This window comes from Procambarus clarkii, chromosome 22, assembly GCF_040958095.1.
Source record: "Procambarus clarkii isolate CNS0578487 chromosome 22, FALCON_Pclarkii_2.0, whole genome shotgun sequence".
NCBI classification, from domain to species: Eukaryota; Metazoa; Arthropoda; class Malacostraca; order Decapoda; family Cambaridae; genus Procambarus; species Procambarus clarkii.
The window spans coordinates 39,691,356-39,716,714 of NC_091171.1; the positions used below are offsets into that span (position 1 = coordinate 39,691,356).

The following is a 25,359-nucleotide window of genomic DNA, read 5'->3' on the forward strand; positions in this document are numbered from 1 at the left end:
ATGCTGTGAAAATGTCAAAATATACTTAGCATCAATTTAATTTACATACTTGAATATTTAATCTATACTAGTTATTTTTATCTGGTTCTACCAATGAAGAAAATGCCATTCTCCATTTTGTGTCTTCTATGAAGCGGTGTCTACACATTCTATGAACTATGAACTCCGTACACTTCTACAAATAATCATCTAATTTATTCATGCCTCTACCTCATGACTTCAAGACTCGTACCTTATGCTCGTGGCCAACAATGAAGCGTTGAACAGTCTTTAATCTCTAGTTCAGAAATGAAGACAAAAATTTAAAAAATGAAAATATAAAGAATGAAATAATCAGTGCAAAGAAGTTAACCAAAAATACAAACAAGATATAATACCATAACTTTGATACATTAAAAATAAAAATAAAAATTAAAGCTAATAAAGATACACACTACAAGCCAAATCATACCTAGAAGCACTTAATAACTGGAGTATATATATATTTTAGTTGAAGACATCTCAAAGTAATTACTCTGACAGAAAAAGGATTCCATATTTAACACAAGAATAACTACTGACTAAGCCCTGCCGTACGTCATCCTACAGCAGCTAACTGTCTCCACCTCAGTCAGCAGGTGCACAATTATCTAAAAACCGAGTGACAGCATTTGGGAAAGTGAATGTATAGATCACATGTGTGTAAGTAGAGGAAACAAAGTTTAAAAGTTAATATATGCATGTCAATGCTTTTTTTATCGACAGCATTTTTAACCAATGATATTTTGAGGTTGCTACTGGCAAAATGAACATATTTGTATTGGGAGAAGCTTTTGTCACAAGATCCCTGTTACCGCCACAGTATGGCATACCATACGTAATAAATTAATCCAGCTCTCACCACACCTTCTCGTGGTGGCTTTGTTAGTAAGATAGAGAGAAGTCAGTACCTTGGGGACCCGAGGTGCTTCGTGGTTTAGATTAAGTTTTATCCCTCTTTTTAGTTGTCCTTGAAATTTGTATAATGTATTACAAAAATTAAGTTTTGAACAAACACTTTCTTTGAGCACAGGTTCATACATAGCTATGTATGCTGTACTTAAAAGTGAACAGAAAGGGAATTAAATGGAGTAAAAAAGCTTCTAACTATATATATTAGCAGATAGAAGATTTAAAAGATATTTGAAAATGTGAGGGAAGCAAAAAGAATATTTGTAGGGTCCAATCACTGTGCTTATCTATCAGTGTTGGTTAATTTTCTGGCAATTTCTGGTTAAAATTCCTAGATTTAACTATTCAGTAATATCTTTCAATTTGTTAGATTATAATTTCTATATCAGTGTTAAATAATTAGACTCCTCTAAGTCTGATAAATATTGTAATTTACAAACATTCAATCATAATAAAATTGAAGTGAAAAGTTGTGTTACACTTTTATAATCATCAAAGTGATATTTGGAATTTTTGGCATACTTAATTTCACGTTTTATAATAAATTTAGTGATTTATACAAGCATTGCTCTGATTTATATTACTTTAATTTAAAGTTTATATTTCTAATACAGTACTGAATTCCTCATATGAAATGTATTCATTTGCTTATTAGGATAATATAGATTTATTCATATTCAAATTCAAAGTGCAGCAGCCTTCACAAATCTGACCAAAGAGCCAAAGCTCAACCCCCACAAGCACAACTAGGTGAGCACTTGTATGTAACCAACTTTGGGAAAAAATTGAGTGTTGGGAATAACTGATTTCAGACAAAAACATTAAAAAGCCATATTATTAAAATACAGCATAAATATAGGTGATGTGATAAATTATTGGGCCTAGATCAAGTAAACATAAGTGCATTGAAAGGCATTGAGTCAAAGTTGAAATACTCTTATTACAGATGATCAGTCTCAACAGCAATGTGTGACAAACAATATAAGAAAGTGCAGCAATGCTATGGTCAAAATACAGTGGAGATCAGACACATGCTTCTTCCAGTCTCGGTCTGCCTATAATATAAATGCAAGATTCAGCTCAAAACATTAAGCCATTTAGGTGAAAAAAACACTATGCATAACATGCATAATCTACCACATATTTGACATCTAATCTCAGAATTAAATATGAAAATCTTGTTATTTTCCATTCATCTTAGTTAACTGCCAAGAAGGACACGAGTAATTTACAGAAAACAAGACTTTTGTTACAGCAAATGCTCATGTCTTTTCAAAGCAGAACATTCTGGTGCTCCCAAGGAAAGATCCAGCTCTGCCTCTAGGATAAGGGCACAACCAGGTATGATGACATACGGCACAAGTACTGTACCACAAGCAACTTTCCAAACTGCCCCAGCAGTCACTAGATAATAAACCACAACACAAAATAACCAACAGTAGTTAATTTATAAACTTGAAGCCCTTTAAGACCCTCAAGGTCCCTACCTTTGCACCATCCTTCATACTACCTCACATTTACCAATGACCATATGGAAGAAGGCGGGGAGGGGGGGGCAACAAAATAAGTCCCTCAGAAAGACCCCTTTCGTATACTGCACTGCAATTCAGAGCCCTGATTTCTGACCTACCTCACTTGGTTTCTTCCTATGATAAACCTCTTAAAAGGAAGAAAGGGGTGAAAACAAACATCCTTTTGCAGGAGAGGGTGGCTGAATAATGGTGTATGGCAACGAACACACCACTCTAGGAGAAAACTTTTCTCCTGCAGAGTGGCGTTTGCCATATAGTAGAGCTTCATGCACCCCAAAGGAGAAGCTCAGCCGGAAGAAAGTCTACCAAAAGCAACACAGTACACTGGGTATTCTCAGAATACCCAGTACATAATAGCCGAGCCTTGAACACAGGATTAAAGAACCTAAATAGTAAAAACAGTTCAAGCTTATCTGAAAATCTGGTCTCTGCCTGGCGACAGATATAGCACACAGGCAGGAAGAATGCATGAGGAGAGGGTGCAGGAATGGGTACCTAAAAATGCAACCCGTTCTCGCAAATTTAATAAGTCAATATTGACTTATTAGTTGCGTACATAGGTGACATACTAAACATAATAGTTTCCCTTGAAAAGCTTCATAGAAAACACCGACCTTACCTAACCTACTTAGTATTTTAAAATAAGCATCTTATAGCTTCGTAATTACAATTGTTACTTAACCTATTATAGGTATAGGTTAGGTAATAATTGTAATTACGAAGCAATAAGATGCTTATCTTAACATACTAAGTAGGTTAGGTAAGGTCGGTGTTTTCTATGAAGCTTTTCAAGGGAAACTATTATGTTAAGTATGTCACCTATGCACATATTTAGTAAGTCATTATTGACTTATTAAATTTGCGAGAACGGGTTGAAAAATGTAGTGGTGTTGCTACCTGATGATGGCTGACAAAAATTAAAACATAAGCCAACTAGCATCTATCCGAAGCACTCTCTCTTGGCAATCACTTGTGATGTCAAGTGAGGGCCTGAAAGGGACTTTCAATCATGAAATAATCTAGTGTCGATATGACTGGAATGCATATTCTCCACTAATCTTCAGGAACTTAATGATCATGAATGGAGAATTTGGAAAAATTCCTGACACTCGTGCATCTCAGCCTGCTTGACACTGCACAATCCAGTCCTACAGACACCGCTCAGGGAACAGTTCTGAGGATCTGAGATCCGGGTGCTTTTTTAGGAAAACAAATCCATTCTAAATAATGCTATTCTATTTAGCAATCACATTAGCATAATCTCAATATTGAGGGCAGACACGTAATGTAATCAATGTCATCAATGTTTTCATCTATCTACCTGTCTCACCCCACTCCGGTCTCTAATTTAACCAGGGTCATAATAGAAGCAAATATGTATTGTTAATTCTTACAAACCACAATTGGTTTGGACAGCTACCAGCCAAGTGGAATTTAAAAAATATTTGAAAACAATATTTTTATGTTTATCTTCTTGTCACAGAAGAGTTTCAAGTATGAGAAACATGAAAGAATAATTTAAACAAAAATTTTATATATTTCCTTGAAAAAAAAAACAATTGGCAAATATGTTTGTATACAATCTTGCTGCATGCTCAAAAAGTCTTATAATTATGAACTTATATAATAAGATTTACCTCTTTATTAAGCATTAAGAGCATAAGAAATGTCAAATCTTGATTTTTATAAGGATTTCAATACAGAACAATATTTGAGGGTTTAAAAAAATGACAGCTGTCAAATGACATAGATTGGATTCACCGAGGACGAGCCAAAATATGCCATATGAAGCACATATGCATATACACCATTAATAGTACATATGCATGTACTTTCAAGCCTGGCCTCGGTCCAGGCTTGGAGAGTAGAACTCCCAGAGCCCTATCAAGCAGGTATCATATACATCATTAAATTACATATGCATATACACCATAAAAGTACATATGTACTTTAATAGTGTTTATGCATATGTACTTTAATTATGTATATGCATGTGCATATTCACCATTAAACTACATACACATACAGCATACATTTTAAGTTGGTAAAAAATTACAAACCTCTTTGGTAATGTTGCGGTAGTACCATTGTGCATCCTTGTATCCCCAGAGTCTGTAGCGTACCATATACCCAAGAAGTACTCCATTTCTCTCATCTTCTGGAGGGGCTTCCCATTGTATCATAATTTCTGTAGATGATCTAGGAGAGCCCACTAAGCCTTGGGGAGGCCCTGACGGAGCTGTTGGTAGGTAAATACTGTAATGTATGCTGTCAAACTCTATAAAGATAAGGGACTGCGAGAGGGAAGGGAGGAATTTTCACAACACTTAAATTTACTGATGTAATCTGAGAAACAATTTTATTGCAGTGTAGCGGGGCTAAGAGCAATTTAATGAACAGTTATGTCTATGATTCATGCAACTGTAAAACTTTAGTTTTATCTCTGACAGTCTTTAAATATATTATGTATACATTCACACACACACACACACACACACGCATAAGTACCCACGTAGGAAAACATTACACAAATTTTGAACATTTTTGTGTTGCAGCACATTTTCAAGTAACATAGAAAAACATGAAAAAGTTCTGCACTTTTTTTCCTCTGTAGATACTTACATATAACTGAATCATATGTTTTTTTGTGATTATTCCTACATGCATACACCAAAGGTTCAATTAAGCAACAATGATAAACCTAATCGAGGTTTTAAAGACTCTAAAAGTTCTTGCCCATATACCTTCCTGAGGGAGTATAACAGTGTTGGATGGTTCGGATGGAGACCCTTCACCAACATGATTCACAGCCGACACCCGGAACTGGTAACCTGTGGAAGGTCTCAGCTCCCCAACTATAGCTTCAGTGGTAGTTGCACTCACATTGGTTACCACAGTCACCCAGTTCAGACCCAAATCATCAACTATTCCTGTAAAAAAAAAAAAAAAAATTATGTTTATTTATATTTATTATTCTTATATACACACACTCTGGCAGTAATAATCAGTTAAAGGGAATGGCACTTTGATATTTTAACACAGGAAAACTAGTTTGCTTTCAGACAAAGAATTAGTAGGATATACAGTATTTTCAAATAATAATCTGTAAATTTCACATTTTAAAGAAATATTTCCAAGAATTATACAAACCTTCAGTGGGGACCTCTCTTTTCTGTACAATAAATTTAATTATAGGACTGTTTCCATCAAAGGTTGGAGTCCAAGAAACTTGCACAGACTTTGGGATGCGTGGTGTTCGTTCAGCACGTACACTAGTTGGAGCGTAAGGTAGCTCGATCACCTCCAAGCTTGCAGAACGAGTTTCATTTCCACCAGATGATATCACCTAAAGAGACCAATGCAATTTTAAAATATGTTATAAATATAGTTACAGTATTTGTACAAGTAAAAATAAAATACTCAATAATTCTGAAATCTAGAAAATTTACATCCAAATACTGTACACTGGTGACACTGACCACACAAGTATAGAGACCAACATCAGCTGCCCGGACTTCTTGTATCTCCAGTGTTCCATCTTGCCGCACACTGATCCGAGGCGTTCCTTCAGGGTCAATGACATTATTTCCATGGAACCACTGGACCTGCACTGCCACAGTTGCAGCATGGGACACCTTGCACTGTAGTGTTGCCACCCGACCTAATATGACTCGTGTATCCACTGGCGGCTGTGATATCTGAGTTTTAACTGAAAAATAATTGCCAAATCGAATAAAGACCACACAAAAGCACTAAAATATGCCAATTTGTAATCACTTCAATCCCTGTGAACTGTGGAGTCATACTCTAGAAAAACATCACACTAACATGCTACTCTATCAATATATTTATTTATATACCCGACATGCACACTACGCTCCTACAGCTTTATCTTCAGCATCCACATATTATTCCAAAATATTTGCAAACCCAATACTATGAACATCATCCCAAATATTAATAATCCCATTCTAAAGTGCTTTAAGCTTCAAGTCAATAATATTATGAAACATTCTTGAGATACTGAATAGAAACCTAATATTTGAAATAAATATAAAATAAATACAAATTAAAGAAATGTTGGGATTCCTAATTTTTTTTTACCCATTAATACACATTTATACACTTTTTTATATACACAGCATACACATTATATGGTTAAGACTACACCCCGCACGCCATCAATGGTTAAGGCTTCACCCCCGCACGTCATCAATGGTTAAGGCTTCACCCCCGCACGTCATCAATGGTTAAAGCTGCACCCCCGCACGTCATCAATGGTTGAGGCTACACCCCGCGCAACTACCCTTTTTCTGTGCAGTTATAGTATCTGTACCAATGCAGGATTTGTATATTTTTATTGAATACTAGTGTACAGTACTGTGTTTTATAACCCATACATTTACAAGATCTTTGAAATATTTTAGTGAAAATTTAGTGAAAGCCACCAGGTTGCTAAAATGCATTCCACAATTTCCCACATTTCGTTTGATAATCAGTCTATAATCATGTACATTTGTCAGCCTCTTGTATTAATTTCAGCATGTCCTGCAAGTGTATGTTCCATAGCAGTAGTCCAATCACAGTACTCTCGGCTACACTCTCCTCTACTTTACACTCACAGGAAAACTCACTGTTAATGGCAACTGGAAGATTGGTTATTTAAATAGTTTTCAATACGGCAGAAGATCCCCCTCGACTCCAAGTCCCTTGTGCTTACATGCCAATCCTTTAAGCCAGACCCTAACTAATGCTCCAGCAATATCCAAGCTCATGAAATGTTTTATTTCTATAGTCAAGATGCTTATTTCAATTTCCAGTCAACTACAGTAGTAGATCTGACGCATTTCTTTTACCTCTAAAACCAAATAGTTTATTACTTAGCAGTTTTTATGAAGGTGTTTTTCCTAGTTTAAGATTTATTATTATTATTATTATTATTATTATTATTATTATTATTATTACTGCCTCCTACCATATTTACCTGAATTTACATGAAAGCCTCCATCTCTAGTGTTACAAGAAATTTTACCGGAACTGAAAATTTTCATACAAATCTTAAATACAAAACAGACTACCTTTTTAAATTTTATAAACCACAATAGCAGTACTGTACTGGAAGGCAACACTCAATATTTTTATCAGAAATGTGATAATTTTTGCTGTAGAGAAAAGCAATAATGGTGTTTGAGTATGTGCTACAGTACTTTGAAATTATATAGACTCAAAGATAAAATGATGTAAATACATTACAAACGTAAACAAACACACCATTGTACCAAGAAAGCTTCAACTGCATTAAGCCTGTAAACAAAATACATAAACACTAGACAAAAAATAAAATGTGTAATTTGACATGCCAACAAGATAATTAATTCCATATATGGAAACATTATAGTCACTAACCTAGGATTGCGAGCCAAGCATTTCCTGAGGCAGTTCCGGCTTCATTGGAACGAAGACAGGTGTATTTTCCCTCATCTCGGGTGTTGACCCCAGCAATAAGCAGGTCTCCTGAACTCAAGATCTGATAGTGACCATTCTCCACAAGTTCCAGGTCATCTATAAACATTTTCACAACAATAATGAAATAAATCATTTCAAATTCATGTACTGTATTAACCTAAAATTAAAGTACTGTAAATGAAATTCAAAAGACAGCACTTAATACTTAATGTTATGATTTAAAATTGCCTAAGTAGAATGAAAACAATTATCAGTCACACTGCTCTTCATTCTATGATAACATATCTTGAAAATCACATTTCATACCATTATATAACCAGGTAACATTGGGCTGAGGAGCTCCGCCTGCTCGACAAGAAATGGTAGCATCCTGGCCATCCAGCACGGTCTTGTTCGCTGGTGCTAACAACATAACGGGAGCAGATGCTGCAACACACACAAATATATCAGAATTTTGAGCTACACAAATATTTATAGACTCCCCATATTAGGTATTGCTGAATCTTGGCTACACTACTATATTCCATTTATTGGTAAATAGAAAAATTATTGGCAAGAGATATTTTTTCAATTGAGGATTTCCTTCTGACTGAACAATTGATATATCAAGGTCTACTGCTAGATGAAAACACTTAACTTCTAACACACAAACTTATAATATTTCTCTGAGTTTTATATGGATTATTTCACACAAGAAAGAACACTGCAGCATTCTCAAATATATGATTAGCCAACATTTTTCTGCTCAACACCAATCTGATCATCTTGTCTTGTGTAGATTATGAAAATACTGAGATCCATAGAATGCATTTTAATTTCTATATATATATATATATAGTATATACAGTACCGGTACTATAGACTGTACAGGTATCTGAACCAAGAAAAGCAATTGCTTGCATTATACACTAATTAAAATATTCAAAACATGATAAAATGCAAACTGCAGATTCTGTTAATTAACACTAAGCAAGCATTATAATCAAAACCTTGGATGCAGTTAGTATTATGTACAGTACAATCATACACTCATGGAGCCATTACGAGTACTCAAACACAGAAGGAATACTTCTCTTTAATCAAACATTTTAAATATTAGAAATCACTAACTGCTAAAATTAAACCACACAAAAGACAAAGACAAATGTACCTATAATTAGTATTAAATCTTGCTAATTTTAAAACCACAAGCTTGCATGAAGACACCTGCTATAACATAAACAATAATGGACTTGACAATAAAAAAAATCACCAGACACCCAACATTTTAAATAGAACAAGTATAACCCAATAATGTAAATGATGCTCATTTACTTCAGTTAGAGAGGACACCCCACCTCCCTCAGCTCTACTGGCCCAAGATGTATTATACAGTATAAGAGCACACACTATTCTCAGCCTCTTAAAATCTGATTATTGCTACTTAGTGATGCTACTACTGACTGCATTAAAAATTAATTGCAAAATTTATCATTTACTTAGTGCTGATTTGGGAAATGAAAGCTACACTATATTACAAATATTACAATAATCTGCTTTGGAGTCAAGTGCATTAATAAACAATATGTACATGATAAAGAAATTAACTACTGTAATAAAATTATGAGATCTAAACAAAGTTTCACAAACATCACATGTTTTTGTGCGATTCGTAATGCAGTGACTGCTTTAAAAAGTTCCTGCATTGCTTTCTTTACCTTCCCAACGAACACAATTATTTTTATCCTAGTGTTCACAGATCATAAGCTTTCTTGTATTTTATAATTTCTGAAATGGAAGATGGATTGAAAGTTGACATTATAGTTCTGATTAAGGAAATAATGAATTCAATGACATTCTAGCTTATGAACGCACAGTATGCTGTGCCACATCCTCTTCTTATTAACAGCCATCACATAACATAAAACACCAGCCAACACTTATCTGTTAGAAGCTTTTGTAAGAGCCACATTAAACCCACTTTTTGCTTTTAGTAAAGAGAGAAATGATATTTTACAACATGCTAAAGCTACTATTGACACATCAAGCGAAGAATGGGAAGAACATAAACATGCACTTGTTAGTACAGATCTTACGATAGGGAGCAAGGGCCCTGGATCTCAATGACCTGTGTACACGATTAGAGGGAAGATCGCCCCACCGCGCTGCCAGAAAACCACAGAAAGTGTCATTCATGAGAGGATAACATTATAACAATTTTAAGGCATCAGGTTAGGATTCAGACTAAGCTTACGAATGCTTTCAGAAATAAGTACAGTATTTAAGTTATTAGGCACGGCTAATAATACAGTAGAAGCATTTAAAAATTTGAATAATAAAAAAATTATGACTTTTCTGTTTATCTCATAATAACGTCAACAATCCAAGAAATTATGATAACTCATGCAATATACTGTGCTTTAATACTGTGTATGTGTACAGATATTGGGTGTATTTGTGTAGTATGAAAAAAATACAATTTACAAATTAATGTAATACAAAGTAATGAAATAACTTTTATAATTGAAGGCTGGTGCACAAAGTAGACAAATGACCAGCTGCCCCAGAGGTAAATAATGGGAAGCATTCAAATGTGAATGAATGAATTACAAAACCACACAGATGTTGCCATACATGGGAGTGTAGGGGCAAGGTTCAAGAGTCTGCTTAGTGCGCCAACTCAATACCATGCCACTGACCCCATTATAACTATTTTAGGTATTAAAAACTTTACTTGGAGAAAAGAGCTAAATTTTGATAATAACACACACCTTAACACCCCAACCTCATAAGCACAATTTATTACCACTTTAGTCACAGTAAACCACTATGAAGAACTTTTCCTCGCAAATTTGTTACTGCAAAACTAAAAATTAGGTAGAAACTAATTTCACTACAGAATAAATAATGAAACCAAATAACCTAGCACTGTATACTGTACAGTACCGTAATAGCTTACCGAGTAACCAGTTGTACACCATAGTCACAGCTAAATGTAGGGAACACAGCTAAATAGGGACAATTTATTTTTACCTTTCAATACCAATATAACTTCACCAAAGCCATCAATTTACCAAGTACTAGTACATCAATAACCAAATTATTTCTAATTCAATTAAGGCTCTACTTGTTTCATTGATAACCTGATAACACACAAACACTATGCAACCCTATGTTTGTTAATTGCTAATAATACTGAACTAAAAAAAGAATTATACAATACAATCAATACTAAAAGTACTTTTGTGGTAAATGCTTACTTTTGACTTTGAGCCAAGTGTAGGCCGAGGTTTCCCCAGCAACATTAGTGGCCAAGCACTGGTACATCCCAGTGTCATTGATATGAACGGCAGAAATGGCCAGAGATCCATTGAGAAGAACTCGATACCTATCAGAAAAATTAATGAATTAAAACTCGTGTAATCTAAGAACAGAATATGGCATACTTTACAATATTTCACTATAACTACACAATTTTTCTGCAAATATATTTATAATAAAATGCAGAAAATTCTATGATAAAATATTTAATTAGAAGCATTGGATACAAGCTTTTTTTATATAGGCCTATTTTAACTTCTGAACATTAGCAAAATATGACTTGCCTGTTATCATCGAGGGTGATAACATTTACAGCATCTCTGTACCAGGTAATATAAGGTATAGGAATCCCAGTTGCAGAACAGGGAATAGTCAGTGTTTTGCCTAAATCAGCAAATGTGTCCACAGGAAGTTGCTCTTTCAGCTTTGGGCGATCTGTGAAGAAATTGCTTTGAAAATGTAGCCATCAATGAATAAATTAAAAAGAAAAGTACAATACCTGTACAGTACTTATAAATCATATGTTATGTTTGCATCTTTAACATTAAAAAAAATAATTTGACTATTGATGACCTGTAAAGTTATATTAATACAGTATATAAACTGTAACAGAACATTCAGAGACCCGAATACTGTATTTGGATAATTTTTTTTCATTGTGCCATTTGAAGCACAATGAAACACGTAAGAATTGAAAATTATGAAAATTGAGTAATCAACCTTCTTTCTTCATAATGGATGCATTCCTGGAAAACCCAACTACAAATACCTTGAGCATTATTGTTTAAAGAGAATTGAAAACCCACCAATGATGTAGACAACAGTGGTTTACTTGATTGCAAGTTTTTGTACGGTGGTGGTTGGTCATTTGACTTGTCCATAGACTCGACACTGGCAGGTGGCTAGTGTTACATCCAGCCAGATATTAGTTAACATCAAGATTGGAGATTATGAATACACTCCAAACTCGACTGCAGACATCCGTGATCAAAACCCACTACAAACGACATTTAAATTGAACTCTAATGCAACATACATATTTAAGGTCACTAAAAAAAGGTGAAAGTAGTTTCTTCTGAAGACCTTCAATATTTTCAACAGACTTTAAATTCAACACTTCATTTTGGTTCTCCAGAGGGTACCCAGAAGAACAGCATTAGCTGCAGAATGCTTCAGGGAAGCTATATTTGCAGGAATGTCATTCTAAAAACTGCATAGAAACAAAATTTGTCAGGAATTATGTACTGTACTGTAGTCATCAATTGATATTTGGGAACAACTTCAAGCGGGGCAGAGTGGTGGAAAGTAAAGGCAATGCAGACAAAATACACCAACAACTGTAGCCATCAAGCCGCCAAAACACCAACCCACAAAATGTAAAACCACACTTTAAAATGCATAGATTACAAATGTATCTTTGACTAAATCACACATCAGAAGACGAAGAAACGACGACGTTTCAGTTCATCCTGGACCATTATCAAGTCGTATGTATGCGAGTCAAGTCCTCACATACGACTTGATAATGGTCCAGGATGGAAAGAGTTTCTCCATCTTCTATGTGTGGTTTGGTCATCATATCTTCAGCCACATTATTGCGACTCACTGTCTGCAAATGTATCTTTGCACACTTTGAATTTAGAATTTATATAAAAGTTTTGCTTATGTAAATTCATGTTCTCTGAATTTGTGCAGAGTCAACCATTACTCCTAGTCAAGCATACTGTATGACCAGTCCAGCAACCAGGAGTCCTGGTCGACGACCGGGCCGCGGGGATGCTAGGCCCCGAAACCACCTCAAGATAATCTCGAGGTAACCATTAATTTTTTTAAGAGCCTTAGAGAACTGGTATTGTTCATAAACAAAGAGCTGCACATTTGTTCTGAATTCAGTAATGAAGATGCATTAACAAAGAATGAAATTAAAGTTTACCATGGATGACAACTTGTGCAGCAGCTTGAATCGGCTCATCAATACTGGTACGCAGGCGAACTTGACATTTGTAAGTGCCTGCATAATTCAGGTCAGCCTGGAGAAGACTAAGAGTACGATTCCACAGGCCATTGAAGGAAAAAACAACTCCAGACTGCTCTATAGGTACATCATCCTTGAACCAAAGCGTTTCTAACTGGTAAAGTGGTCTGAAATTATAATAATTCATAATTAACATAATGACAATGTTAAGTAGTCTGTAACATAACATTCAACTCAGTATAACGTCTGGATATAGTACTGTAAAGAAACACACAGGATATACTACAGGCAGTGCATCTAAAACAATAGTGCAAACACTGTAGCTTTGCTAATACAGTACAGTATCCACTCAATTTAACGGCCTCTTTTATACCGATCTGCCGGTATTAACGACCGGTTTGGGAGACCGGTATCTGGAGCCTGCTATACCGGTCTGCGGTCGATATTACTGACGGTCGGTATTGGGTTTGTTGTGGCATCAGCGTCCCCTCACATGGCGACCAGGCCACCGACCTGGATCGTCCAGAGTCATATATTACATCTTAATTTTCTTTTAAAATGATTCACTTTAATGAAGAAAATTGTAAATTATTATTAATAAAATATTTTGAAACATTTTTATTAAGCAAAAGTCTTTGTTTTCTTATTAAATACCTTTTATAGTATAGGCACTAGGTATTTTTTTTCCCACGGACCTAGAATGTACTCCGCCGGGCCATGTGTTCCCAGTGTTTACTGTGAACTCGCACGGCTAGCTTCAATTGTGAAGGATATTACTGTACTGTAATTGTGATCTTTTTAATTTACAAAATGCCAAAAGTTACCCAAAGGAAGCGCCTGACGGTTGCACAGAAGCTGGAGTTAATTAAGAAACTTGATAAAGGATATTCTCATGCACGAGCAGCAGCAGAGTTTAACATCGGGAAAAGTACAGTAAGTGACATCAAGAAACAGAAGGATACTCTATTAAAATATGCCTGAAAATAAGTGTACATACAGTATGTACCCTGTATACAATATAAACAATATAAAACAAGCGCTGCAGAGGATGACGTAATCTTCACAGCTTCGTAATCTTCAGCTTCATTAAAAGTAAGTCAATTTACCAATTTTATTATAGTATTACAAGTTATTAATTGTTTTTTTTCAACAAAAGCTACATATTAGTCTCTGCAAATGTATATTCTATCGTCAGCAGAGAATAGGTGAGCTCAAAATATTTCGTCTTGGCTAGCTCTCAGTGACAAGGCTCGATCGCCATTGTTATGGCATGACCGCCACAGCGTGTGTTGTAACATTAAAAATACATTACCTGCACTGTTCAGGGTAAATCAAAACACATCTCTAAAATATTATTAAGAAAATATTAACTTGCTGATTGATACATGAAATATTTTGCAATACAAAGGAATGAATCAATTTTTTCCCACCCATCTGGGCTTGATCAGACCGTGTTCACACATCACCCATGCAGCAGCCAACAACTGGCTTAATCGTCGGTGTGGCACTAAATTGGAATGCAATTACACAATGAACTTTATTTAATTTTAGTTATACAGTATAAAATATATCCTACCTGAATGTTACTTGAAAAATTACTTGACCCGACTTAACTTCGGAAATAACGGAGCTCCGGAAATAACGACTAGGGTACAGCCCCATATAGGCCGTTAAATTGAGTGGATACTGAATACATCTAAATATAGATACAACACTGTATATTGGTGTCAGTTTTATAAACCCAATGTTATACTCAATACTTCAGGTACCTGGTAAGTTAACAGCTCTACCACATGTAATATTAAACCTTAAGCGAGATATTTTGTAATATTAATCTGACACACAACAATGTTATCATACAAGTTACACCAATCCCAAGAAAAGTTGTGTAAATCTAGTTATAGATAAGGATTTGTTCACATGCAAATAGTATCTTTTCAGTCCTGTAGGTGGGTTTACAGTAATTAAATTTGTTGAACGTATCATCGACTCTCACACACTGATAGACTTAATACTATACTGTACACTAATATAACAATTACAAACCTTGCATTAGCAATACACTGTAAATGTGCAATACTAGAGTCCTTGATGATGGTAGTGTTGAAAGGAGGAACAATGATGGATGGAGGAATCTCCTCATTTTCTCCTTTATCGCCCTCCACAATCAGAGTAATGCCTCCACTCACTTCTTCTAAGCCAAGCTGAGTGTTGGTAATACGAGCACTGAAATCAATATAGCTATTAAGGGAGGATTCTTATTAAAGCACTGAAATATTGAAGTTATAATAGTAGTAGGCATCCTTCAGTCTTGGAACTATGGAGTTGTGCCCTGACAGGGCGCAAAGCCTGGGTAGGTAGATATGGAGGAGAAGCTGTTACCATGCAGCAGGGGTCCCCCCCCTCTCCATGTTATAATAAGTTATAATAAGGTATGTAAAAAACAATCTCTTCAATATATACTTCAATCTCAAAAAATATATACTTTAATTGCTAATTATCTTTAAAAATAAACTGTCTTTATTTGTGCAATGTACTGTAAAAAAATAGAATGCACTAATCACCTGTAGGTCTTCATATCTGTAGGATGAGTTGCCAAAATAATGAACTGGTTGTCGGGGTCTGTGATGACATATTTGATCCCATACAGTAAGGAACCGTCGTCCGCCTGCCATGTGACAGAGGGTGGAGGATATGAATCCAATGGAGGGAGAGAGAGAATAGCCGCTTCACCAGCTTGTACTGTCATGACGGTATCTTCTGTGTTGTTATATCCACTCATATCTGTTCAAACAAAGTAGAAGTCCAAATATAAGATTATATTTATACCCAAAAAATTAATAAATTTTTCGTAAAAATTCGTAATTGGGTGAATCGTTCATAATCAGACCACTCAAATGCTGTGGTTTGGTGATTGGTATTTAGAGCCATCATGACAATGCACAAACCATGACCATTCTACAGTCAATCACACTTCCTTGCCTTGCAGTTACTCTGTATTAATTTGGGGGATCAACACCCCCATTTAAAACATCAGCTTATATGACATTTAATATAAATTAAATGTGATTTATATTAAACGTCTGGAAGAAAAAAAAGCAGCCAGCAAAATTTGTGAGGGCACCAGTAGGAGCATAAGGCTTCAAAAAGATAGAGGACAAGCTGTCCGAAAGAGCATCACATTCCGGCAGCTGCCCACCAAGCCCCCTCACGACGGCAATGGATTAGAAAGGGAGGGGGGCCTCCCCCCACTCCAAGCATTTCCTTCTGAAATTGCCCATTAAATTCTCTGTGACAGCTTCCTTGTGGCCCATTCCACTTGTCTAATGACTCTCATTGTCAATTTTTTTTCAAATCTCTCTCTGACTCAGTTGTTTGCTTTACTACCTGCTTTGTGGATACCTGCTTGATGGGGTTCTGGGAGCAGTTCCCCAAGCCCGGCCCGATGCCAAGCTCGACTTGTGAGAGCTTGGTCCAACAGGTTGTTGTTTGGAGCAGCCCACAGGCCCACATATTCACCACAGTTCGATTGGTCCGGCACTTCTTGAAGAAAACTATCTAGTTTTCTCTTGAAGATGTCCACAGTTGTTCCAGCAATATTTCTTATATTCTCTGAGAGGATGTTGAACAACCGTGGACTTCTGATGCTTATACAGTGTTCTCTGATTGTGCCTTTGGTACTGTTCTGCATTTTATTTCATAACGTTCACTCCAGTATGTTGTTATTTTACTGTGTAGATTTGGGATCTGGCTCTCCAGTATTTTCCATGTGTATATTATTTGATATCTCTCTCATTTCCTTTCTAGCGAGAGAAAGACACACACATTTGGAGAGAGCAGCACAAGTGATTTGAAGAATACGACCATTGTGATGGGATCCCTGGATTTGAAAGTTCTCGTAATTCATCCAATCGTTTTTCTGGCTGACGCAATATTTGCTTGGTTATGCTCCCTAAATGTTAGGTCGTCAGACATCATTATTCCCAAATCCTTGACAAACTGCTTTCCTACTATGGGCAAATCTAATTGTGTTTTGTATCCTGTATTATGTTTAATATCCTCATTTTTAATGTACCTGATTACCTGGAATTTATCACTGTTAAACATCATGTTACTGTATTTTCTACTGCACAGTCGAAAACTTTAATTAATATCTTGTATATTTTCAATATCTTCAGCAGAGGTAATTATCATGCTGATTTTTGTGTCATCAGCAAAGGATGATATGAAGCTGTGACTTGTATTTTTTGCCTATATCTGATATGAGAATAAGGATAAGCAGTGGTGCAAGGTGCACAATGTCATCTAGGAAAACAAATTTCCAGGTACTGTAATCTTAGAGAAGCCTATAAAGAATGACATGAAACTGATCTGTGTTCCTGTCTATGCTTGTTATACTGGATTTTGTTAGCTTTATTTTCATTGTTTGCTGTGTTAGAAAACTTTATTGACACCATCTCACTTTTAGTGGTAATTTTATGTACTATTACTAGTTAACTTCTACAAAATGATAAGATATCAAATTTCCATCTGTTCCAGTAATGCTGTCTTGTGGCCAAATTAGAGCAGCATACTTGCATGTGACATAGATGTTATTTTTGCCAGTGACAAAGACGGTATTTTTGCCCGTGACAAAGATGGCATACTGTACTTGCCTGTGACAAAGACGGCATACTTGCCCGTGACAAAGATGGCATACTGTACTTGCCTGTGACAAAGACGGCATACTTGCCTGTGACAAAGACGGCATACTTGCCCATGACAAAGATGGCATACTGTACTTGCCTGTGACAAAGACGGCATACTTGCCCGTGACAAAGACGGCATACTTACCCGTGACAAAGATGGCATACTTGCCCGTGACAAAGACGGCATACTTGCCCGTGACAAAGACGGCATACTTGCCCGTGACAAAGACGGCATACTTGCCTGTGACAAAGACGGCATACTTGCCCGTGACAAAGACGGCATACTTGCCCGTGACAAAGACGGCATACTTGCCTGTGACAAAGACGGCATACTTGCCCGTGACAAAGACGGCATACTTACATGCGACAGAGAAGGAGGTCCTGGCAGAGAATATAGCACCAGCAGAGTTGCGAGCCACACAGCGGTAGTCTCCGGCGTCGCCCCTGGTGACGGAGGCGATCTTGTAGAAGTGCTCGCTGGAGAACTGTCCCAGGGGCTCCCCGTCCCTCACCCATCGGTACTCTGGCTGAGGGTATCCTGCAGATAACATCAACCTTGTCAATTATTCTATGTTAAAGAAAATGTTATAAATAATTAATAATATACACAATATATTATACTCTCCTGCCTAAAACAATGTGACAAAAGTATTAGTTGTAAAAGTTATATTTTTAATGTTAATTTAATGGGAAATTCTCTGCACATTGTGAATTAGCCATACTTGATGCAAAACTAAATCTGTTACCTGTTATGTGTCTGTTATCGAGACAAAATGCACAGACAGTACAAACAACAAATAACTAGCATCATTGTGTATTAATACAAGGGGGGGGGGGTGGTTGGTGGTGGTGGTTGGTGGTGGTTGGTGGTGGTGGTGGTGGTGGTGGTGGTGGTTGGTGGTGGTTGGTGGTGGTGGTGGTGGTGGTGGTGGTGGTGGTGGTGGTGGTAGTAGTAGTAGTAGTGGTAGTAGCGGTAGTAGTAGTGGTAGTAGCGGTAGTAGTAGTAGTAGTAGTAGTGGTAGTAGTAGTAGTAGTGATAGTAGTAGTAGTAGTAGTAGTAGTGATAACAGTAGTAGTAGTAGTAGTAGCATAATAGTGGTAGTGGTGGTGGTAGTAGTAGTGGTAGTAATGGTAGTAGTAGTAGTAGTGGAAATAGGAGTGGAAGTAGTAATAGTAGTAGTAGTGGTAGTAGTAGTGGTGGTGGTAGTAGTGGTGGTAGTAGTAGTAGCAGTATAGTAGTGGTAGCAGTGGTAGTGATAGTAGTAGTGGTAGTAGTAGTAGTAGTGTTGGTGTTTTTTTTCTTTCTCCTGTACAGTCGTCTGCGTTCTCTTTCTAGAGTGGTCCTCTTTCTGCGCCTCCTCGCAGGCACGTGCTTCAAGCAGACCTTGTATGCTTCAGCTGGGTGTTGGGATATTCCCTGTGAAGCTGGAGTCGCATCAGACTGTTTCCCAGTAAATGTTTGCAAGGTCTATATGCATTTTCTCTCGTCCACTCCTGCACCAGGGTACCCTTGTTCATCCTGCCCTCCACAACACACCTCCCTCTACATCACTACAAATAAAAATCCCACCTATCTTTATTGACAATTACCATTTCCTATTGCCGAGTGATTGGTAGAGATTAAGCCACCCAAGAGGTGGCACGGGCATGAATAGCCTGTAATCCTCTTGCCATGTTGTTGTTGTTAAAGATTTAGCTACTCAGGACGAAGTGTCCATGTAGCATGCGCTATGGTGAGCCCGTAATCCTCTTGCCAATCTTGCATCTTTTATATACCAACCACAGGGCTCGCCGAATCTACTCGGTACAAGACCTCCTCGTGGAGGCTACCTCACCAAACTCCAACGACAGCACGGCTCAACCAAAGAAAAAATGGAACACGTAGAAGTCTACACTAACCCACCAACTCCATAACTGGTACAGCCAGCCCTCCAGGGCTGAAATTCACCATGAAGACCCCCATCCATCCCCAGATCTCCAGTATCAGCTATTGGTACTGGTAATGGCTTCAAAGAGCCTCCACTTATGGGCTCACCATAGCCCGTGCTACTTGGAACGTTTGGTTCCGAATACCTGAATCTAAAACAACAAGAACTTGCCAATCACATTACCGTGGTGGAAGCTATTTGCTGTTACCTGGTTGATACCTGGTTGATGGGGTTCTGGAAGTTCTTCTACTCCCCAAGCCAGGCTTGACTTGTAAGAGTTTGGTCCACCAGGCTGTTGCTTGGAGCGGCCCGCAGGCCCACATACCCACCACAGCCCGGTTGGTCCGGCACTCCTTGTAGGAATAAATCTAGTTTCCTCTTGAAACTCTTGATAACTCTTGTTATCAATAACAATTGTATTTTTTTAGATCACTATTACAAGCGGCATTGAAATCGCCGCAGAGCCACACTAGCGTGCATGTGATACGGCCTGGTAAGTAGTAACCTTTTCAACATTGACGGTAATACAAACAGCAACGTTGAAGGTAATACACGTGGGAGGGAAGAGGGGTCGAGGAAGGGAGAGGGGCCGAGGAAGGGAGAGGGGTCGAGGAAGCTGTTGCTACTGGCCACATGTTCAGCCTACTAAACACCTCTCCCCACCTGCCCTCAACCCACCTCCATCCTGTCCCTAACCTCGGCCCCGCCACCGTCACCAACTAGGATCATGACGCTGCTCATCAAGATTGTAACTTGCTTAGCTAATTGAATTGTGGGGTTCAGTCCCCGAGCCCATTATGTGCCTCTGTAACCCTTTCCACTACCACCCACAAGATGGGTATGGGGTGCATAATAAATGAACTAAACTAACTAAACTGTCTGGCATCGTCCCTGATGTGTCCCAAGTCCTAAGGCGCCTGTGGTTCATGACGGGGTGTCAAGAGACTGCTGTGGTCAACCACAGAGACTGGGTGAGGGTGGGACTGTGTACCAGAGCGTCCGGGTACCAGCAGTGGTCGTCCCTCCCTCAGTCCGTCATTGATGCCAATGGCGGCACCTCCGGCAGTAACTTGTGCAATGGTCCTGCACAATCATGACCGCCACTTTCAGAATGCATGCTTCGGGCTTGCTCGTTGGGGCCACCAGATGTTCTTGGCCTCTTGTTAGGCTACCAAATGCTTGGTACATTATCTGGAAGGTTCTTATTAACTTTAAGCGAACAGTAGAAGCCTGGTATGTGTCGTCTGATTCATTAGTTATTACATGTGGCGACCATTACTCCAATGTTGGTCTCCGAATCTCCATATCCGAAATCTCTCCTGCTCTGAGAAGGGAAGAAGTACTCTCCTGAAAAGTTCTTGCTATGTAGCCAATAGTTTCATGTTGAGGTAGTAACAGTTACCATATTGTGATCAATTGCTGCCTTACGATTACTTAGACAACTACATTTTTCCTTGCGCTCTACAGTGTGGCTTCAAGACGGTTTGTACACACATATCCAGTGATAAGTTCCTCGTGTTTCCATAGGCCAGGAGCTAGTCTGGCTGTCACGCGGAACATTCCTCACGATGCTGCACTTACCGCCACTGAGTCACAACACTCAGTCCTAAGCAAGACATTATTAATGGCTAAGAGATTGTGTTCTAAATCTGATAAATGGATGAAACCATTGGAGGCGAATACATAAAATAAACACGGAGGACCCCAATATAAAAACCAGCATTTTGGTTACAATACAAACAAATCAAGGAGGGGAAAGGGAACGGGTGAATGTTAGAAAAGATAATGGAATTTTATGCTGTTTGGAAATATTGGTATTTGTTTATGGAAGAGTTGGCGGGGTAACAAGACTTGGAGTGGTGGAACAGTTAGCCTGGTACTGTAGGGTCACCACTCACCTGGCTCTTGGTACTGTAGGACCAACACTCACCTGACTCTTGGTACTGTAGGGTCACCATTCACCTGGCACTGGGGGACCAACACTCACCTAGTGCATGGCACTGTAGGACCAACACTCACCTAGGGCCTGGCACTGGGGGACCAACACTCACCTAGGGCCTGGCACTGTAGGGTCACCACTCACCTAGCGCCTGGCACTGTAGGACCAACACTCACCTAGGGCCTGGCACTTGGGGACCAACACTCACCTAGGGCCTGGCACTGGGGGACCAACACTCACCTAGGGCCTGGCACTGGGGGACCAACACTCACCTAGGGCCTGGCACTGTAGGGTCACCACTCACCTAGCGCCTGGCACTGTAGGACCAACACTCACCTAGGGCCTGGCACTTGGGGACCAACACTCACCTAGGGCCTGGCACTGGGGGACCAACACTCACCTAGGGCCTGGCACTGGGGGACCAACACTCACCTAGGGCCTGGCACTGTAGGGTCACCACTCACCTAGCGCCTGGCACTGTAGGACCAACACTCACCTAGGGCCTGGCACTTGGGGACCAACACTCACCTAGGGCCTGGCACTGTAGGACCAACACTCACCTGGCTCCTGGCACTGTAGGACCAACACTCACCTAGGGCCTGGCACTGTAGGGTCAACACTCACCTAGTGCCTGGCACTTAGGGACCAACACTCACCTAGGGCCTGGCACTGAAGGATCTTGGTGTGACCCTCGCTGACGACACTCTCCGTGGCCACCTGGGCACCGATGAAGCGCGGCGCCTGTACACGACCTGCAACACAAACAAAGAGGTTCAACATCACTAAATCTGCACAATGTTATCGTATTCATTATACAGAATGTGTGCGGTGTTGAGCATAAGGTGTAGAGATGGGGCCACACTTGCCAGCAAGCCGCAGCCCGGCGTCCTGACAAGAGAACTACACGCCACACTGTACAGAGAACCACACCCACACGCCACACTGTACAGAGAACCACACCCACACGCCACACTGTACAGAGAACCACACGCCACACTGTACAGAGAACCACACGCCACACTGTACAGAGAACCACACGCCACACTGTACAGAGAACCACACGCCACACGCCACACTGTACAGAGAACCACACGCCACACTGTACAGAGAACCACACCCACACGCCACACTGTACAGAGAACCACACGCCACACTGTACAGAGAACCACACCCAAACGCCCCCATCTTTCCTTATGACTTTCGCCTGAAAAAACAAGAACGTATGTCAAGGCCCTAAAGAAATTTCAGGTAAAAAATCTACCAACGAGCAATTTGTCCCTTTCATTTGTATATGTTGGAACATTTACATCTCTGTTCTAAAGAGGACAGGAGAGTCATTTATTTATTGTTGGTCTTATCTTGAGGTTATCTTGAGATGATTTCGGGGCTTTCTAGTGTCCCCGCGGCCCGGTCCTCGACCAGGCCTCCACCCCTAGGAAGCAGCCCGTGACAGCTGACTAACTCCCAGGTACCTATTTACTGCTAGGTAACAGGGGCATTCAGGGTGAAAGAAACTTTGCCCATTTGTTTCTGCCTCGTGCGGGAGGCAGAAACCTCTACTATGGAGTAGAGGAAGTTAGTGAAGAAGAAATTAAGAGGGAGTGTGGTGGTGCTGCTGGGGGTGGTGTTGTGGGGGTGTGGGGTGTGGTGCTGGGGGTGGTGTTGTTGTGGTGCTGGGGCTATGGGATGTAGGTACCACCAGCACCTTCAGAGTGGGATATGAGAGGTCAGAGCCCAACCCACCCCACGTCCCAACACCTGTGGTATAGAGAGAGGGGCCCCGAGCACCTGTGGTAAAGAGACAGGGGGCCCCCAAACACCTGTTATATGATGAGCCAGCCTATGGCTTCCTTAGCCAGCACCTCGCTTCCTGTCTCCTATTTACCCCTCCAGTCACCCCCTCACTGCTCCTCTCCCACCCACCACCCACTGACTATACCCCTCTCCCACAGTAAACCCCCCACAGCCCACACTTAAGACTCCAGTGTTATATATCAGCAGCTGCAAAATCAGTCATAACATCTTACAAGGTTCATACTAAGGTATTTCCTGAAGGCTTATGACTGTTGAGAGACCAGTCTGAATTCTTGAGATGGTGATGGTGCCTCAGGAGGCCCTAATGCCACCCCTGGTGGTGGGGTGTGGCGACAGTGGTGGGGTGTGGCGCCAGTGGTGGGGTGTGGGGTAAGTGACCGGGCAGGACTGGGGTGTGGCGCCAGTGACCGGGCAGGACTGGGGTGTGGCGCCAGTGACCGGGCAGGACTGGGGTGTGGCGCCAGTGACCGGGCAGGACTGGGGTGTGGCGCCAGTGGTGGGGTGTGGCGCCAGTGGTGGGGTGTGGGGTCAGTGACCGGGCAGGACTGGGGTGTGGCGTCAGTGACCGGGCAGGACTGGGGTGTGGCGCCAGTGGTGGGGTGTGGCGCCAGTGGTGGGGTGTGGCGCCAGTGGTGGGGTGTGACGCCAGTGGTGGGGTGTGGGGTCAGTGACCGGGCAGGACTGGGGTGTGGCGCCAGTGACCGGGCAGGACTGGGGTGTGGCGCCAGTGGCCGGGCAGGACTGGGGTGTGGCGCCAGTGGCCGGGCAGGACTGGGGTGTGGCGCCAGTGGCCGGGCAGGACTGGGGTGTGGCGCCAGTGGCCGGGCAGGACTGGGGTGTGGCGCCAGTGGCCGGGCAGGACTGGGGTGTGGCGCCAGTGGCCGGGCAGGACTGGGGTGTGGCGCCAGTGGCCGGGCAGGACTGGGGTGTGGCGCCAGTGGCCGGGCAGGACTGGGGTGTGGCGCCAGTGGCCGGGCAGGACTGGGGTGTGGCGCCAGTGGCCGGGCAGGACTGGGGTGTGGCGCCAGTGGCCGGGCAGGACTGGGGTGTGGCGCCAGTGGCCGGGCAGGACTGGGGTGTGGCGCCAGTGGTGGGGTGTGGCGCCAGTGGCCGGGCAGGACTGGGGTGTGGCGCCAGTGGTGGGGTGTGGCGCCAGTGGCCGGGCAGGACTGGGGTGTGGCGCCAGTGGCCGGGCAGGACTGGGGTGTGGCGCCAGTGGCCGGGCAGGACTGGGGTGTGGCGCCAGTGGCCGGGCAGGACTGGGGTGTGGCGCCAGTGGTGGGGTGTGGCGCCAGTGGCCGGGCAGGACTGGGGTGTGGCGCCAGTGGCCGGGCAGGACTGGGGTGTGGCGCCAGTGGCCGGGCAGGACTGGGGTGTGGCGCCAGTGGCCGGGCAAGACTGGGGTGTGGCGCCAGTGGCCGGGCAAGACTGGGGTGTGGCGCCAGTGGCCGGGCAGGACTGGGGTGTGGGGTCAGTGGCCGGGCAGGTCTGGGGTGTGGCGCCAGTGGCCGGGCAGGACTGGGGTGTGGCGCCAGTGGCCGGGCAGGACTGGGGTGTGGCGCCAGTGGCCGGGCAAGACTGGGGTGTGGCGCCAGTGGCCGGGCAAGACTGGGGTGTGGCGCCAGTGGCCGGGCAGGACTGGGGTGTGGCGCCAGTGGTGGGGTGTGGGGTCAGTGGCCGGGCAGGACTGGGGTGTGGCGCCAGTGGCCGGGCAGGACTGGGGTGTGGCGCCAGTGGCCGGGCAGGACTGGGGTGTGGCGCCAGTGGCCGGGCAAGACTGGGGTGT

General features: G+C 41.2%; 1 protein-coding gene across 11 annotated transcripts in view; it reads right to left on the bottom strand.

The window, feature by feature from the left end:
* Positions 1 to 25,359, bottom strand: part of sdk (sidekick cell adhesion molecule) — a 404,110-nt gene that overhangs the window by 42,693 nt on the left and 336,058 nt on the right. For 7 of the 11 annotated variants that reach the window (XM_045745957.2, XM_069328875.1, XM_069328872.1 and 4 more), the window contains exons 2-15: positions 22,415 to 22,510; positions 18,253 to 18,429; positions 15,768 to 15,987; positions 15,250 to 15,429; positions 13,162 to 13,370; positions 11,513 to 11,663; positions 11,168 to 11,295; positions 10,004 to 10,072; positions 8,235 to 8,354; positions 7,869 to 8,024; positions 5,942 to 6,171; positions 5,613 to 5,808; positions 5,207 to 5,392; positions 4,523 to 4,701 (exon numbers count right to left, since the gene is read on the bottom strand). In XM_045745957.2, the coding sequence (XP_045601913.2) occupies positions 4,523 to 4,701; positions 5,207 to 5,392; positions 5,613 to 5,808; positions 5,942 to 6,171; positions 7,869 to 8,024; positions 8,235 to 8,354; positions 10,004 to 10,072; positions 11,168 to 11,295; positions 11,513 to 11,663; positions 13,162 to 13,370; positions 15,250 to 15,429; positions 15,768 to 15,987; positions 18,253 to 18,429; positions 22,415 to 22,510 (2,297 nt within the window). The remainder of the gene's footprint in view (positions 1 to 4,522; positions 4,702 to 5,206; positions 5,393 to 5,612; positions 5,809 to 5,941; positions 6,172 to 7,868; positions 8,025 to 8,234; positions 8,355 to 10,003; positions 10,073 to 11,167; positions 11,296 to 11,512; positions 11,664 to 13,161; positions 13,371 to 15,249; positions 15,430 to 15,767; positions 15,988 to 18,252; positions 18,430 to 22,414; positions 22,511 to 25,359) is intronic. The other 4 variants (XM_045746005.2, XM_069328877.1, XM_069328876.1 and 1 more) reach the window with 1 other exon arrangement.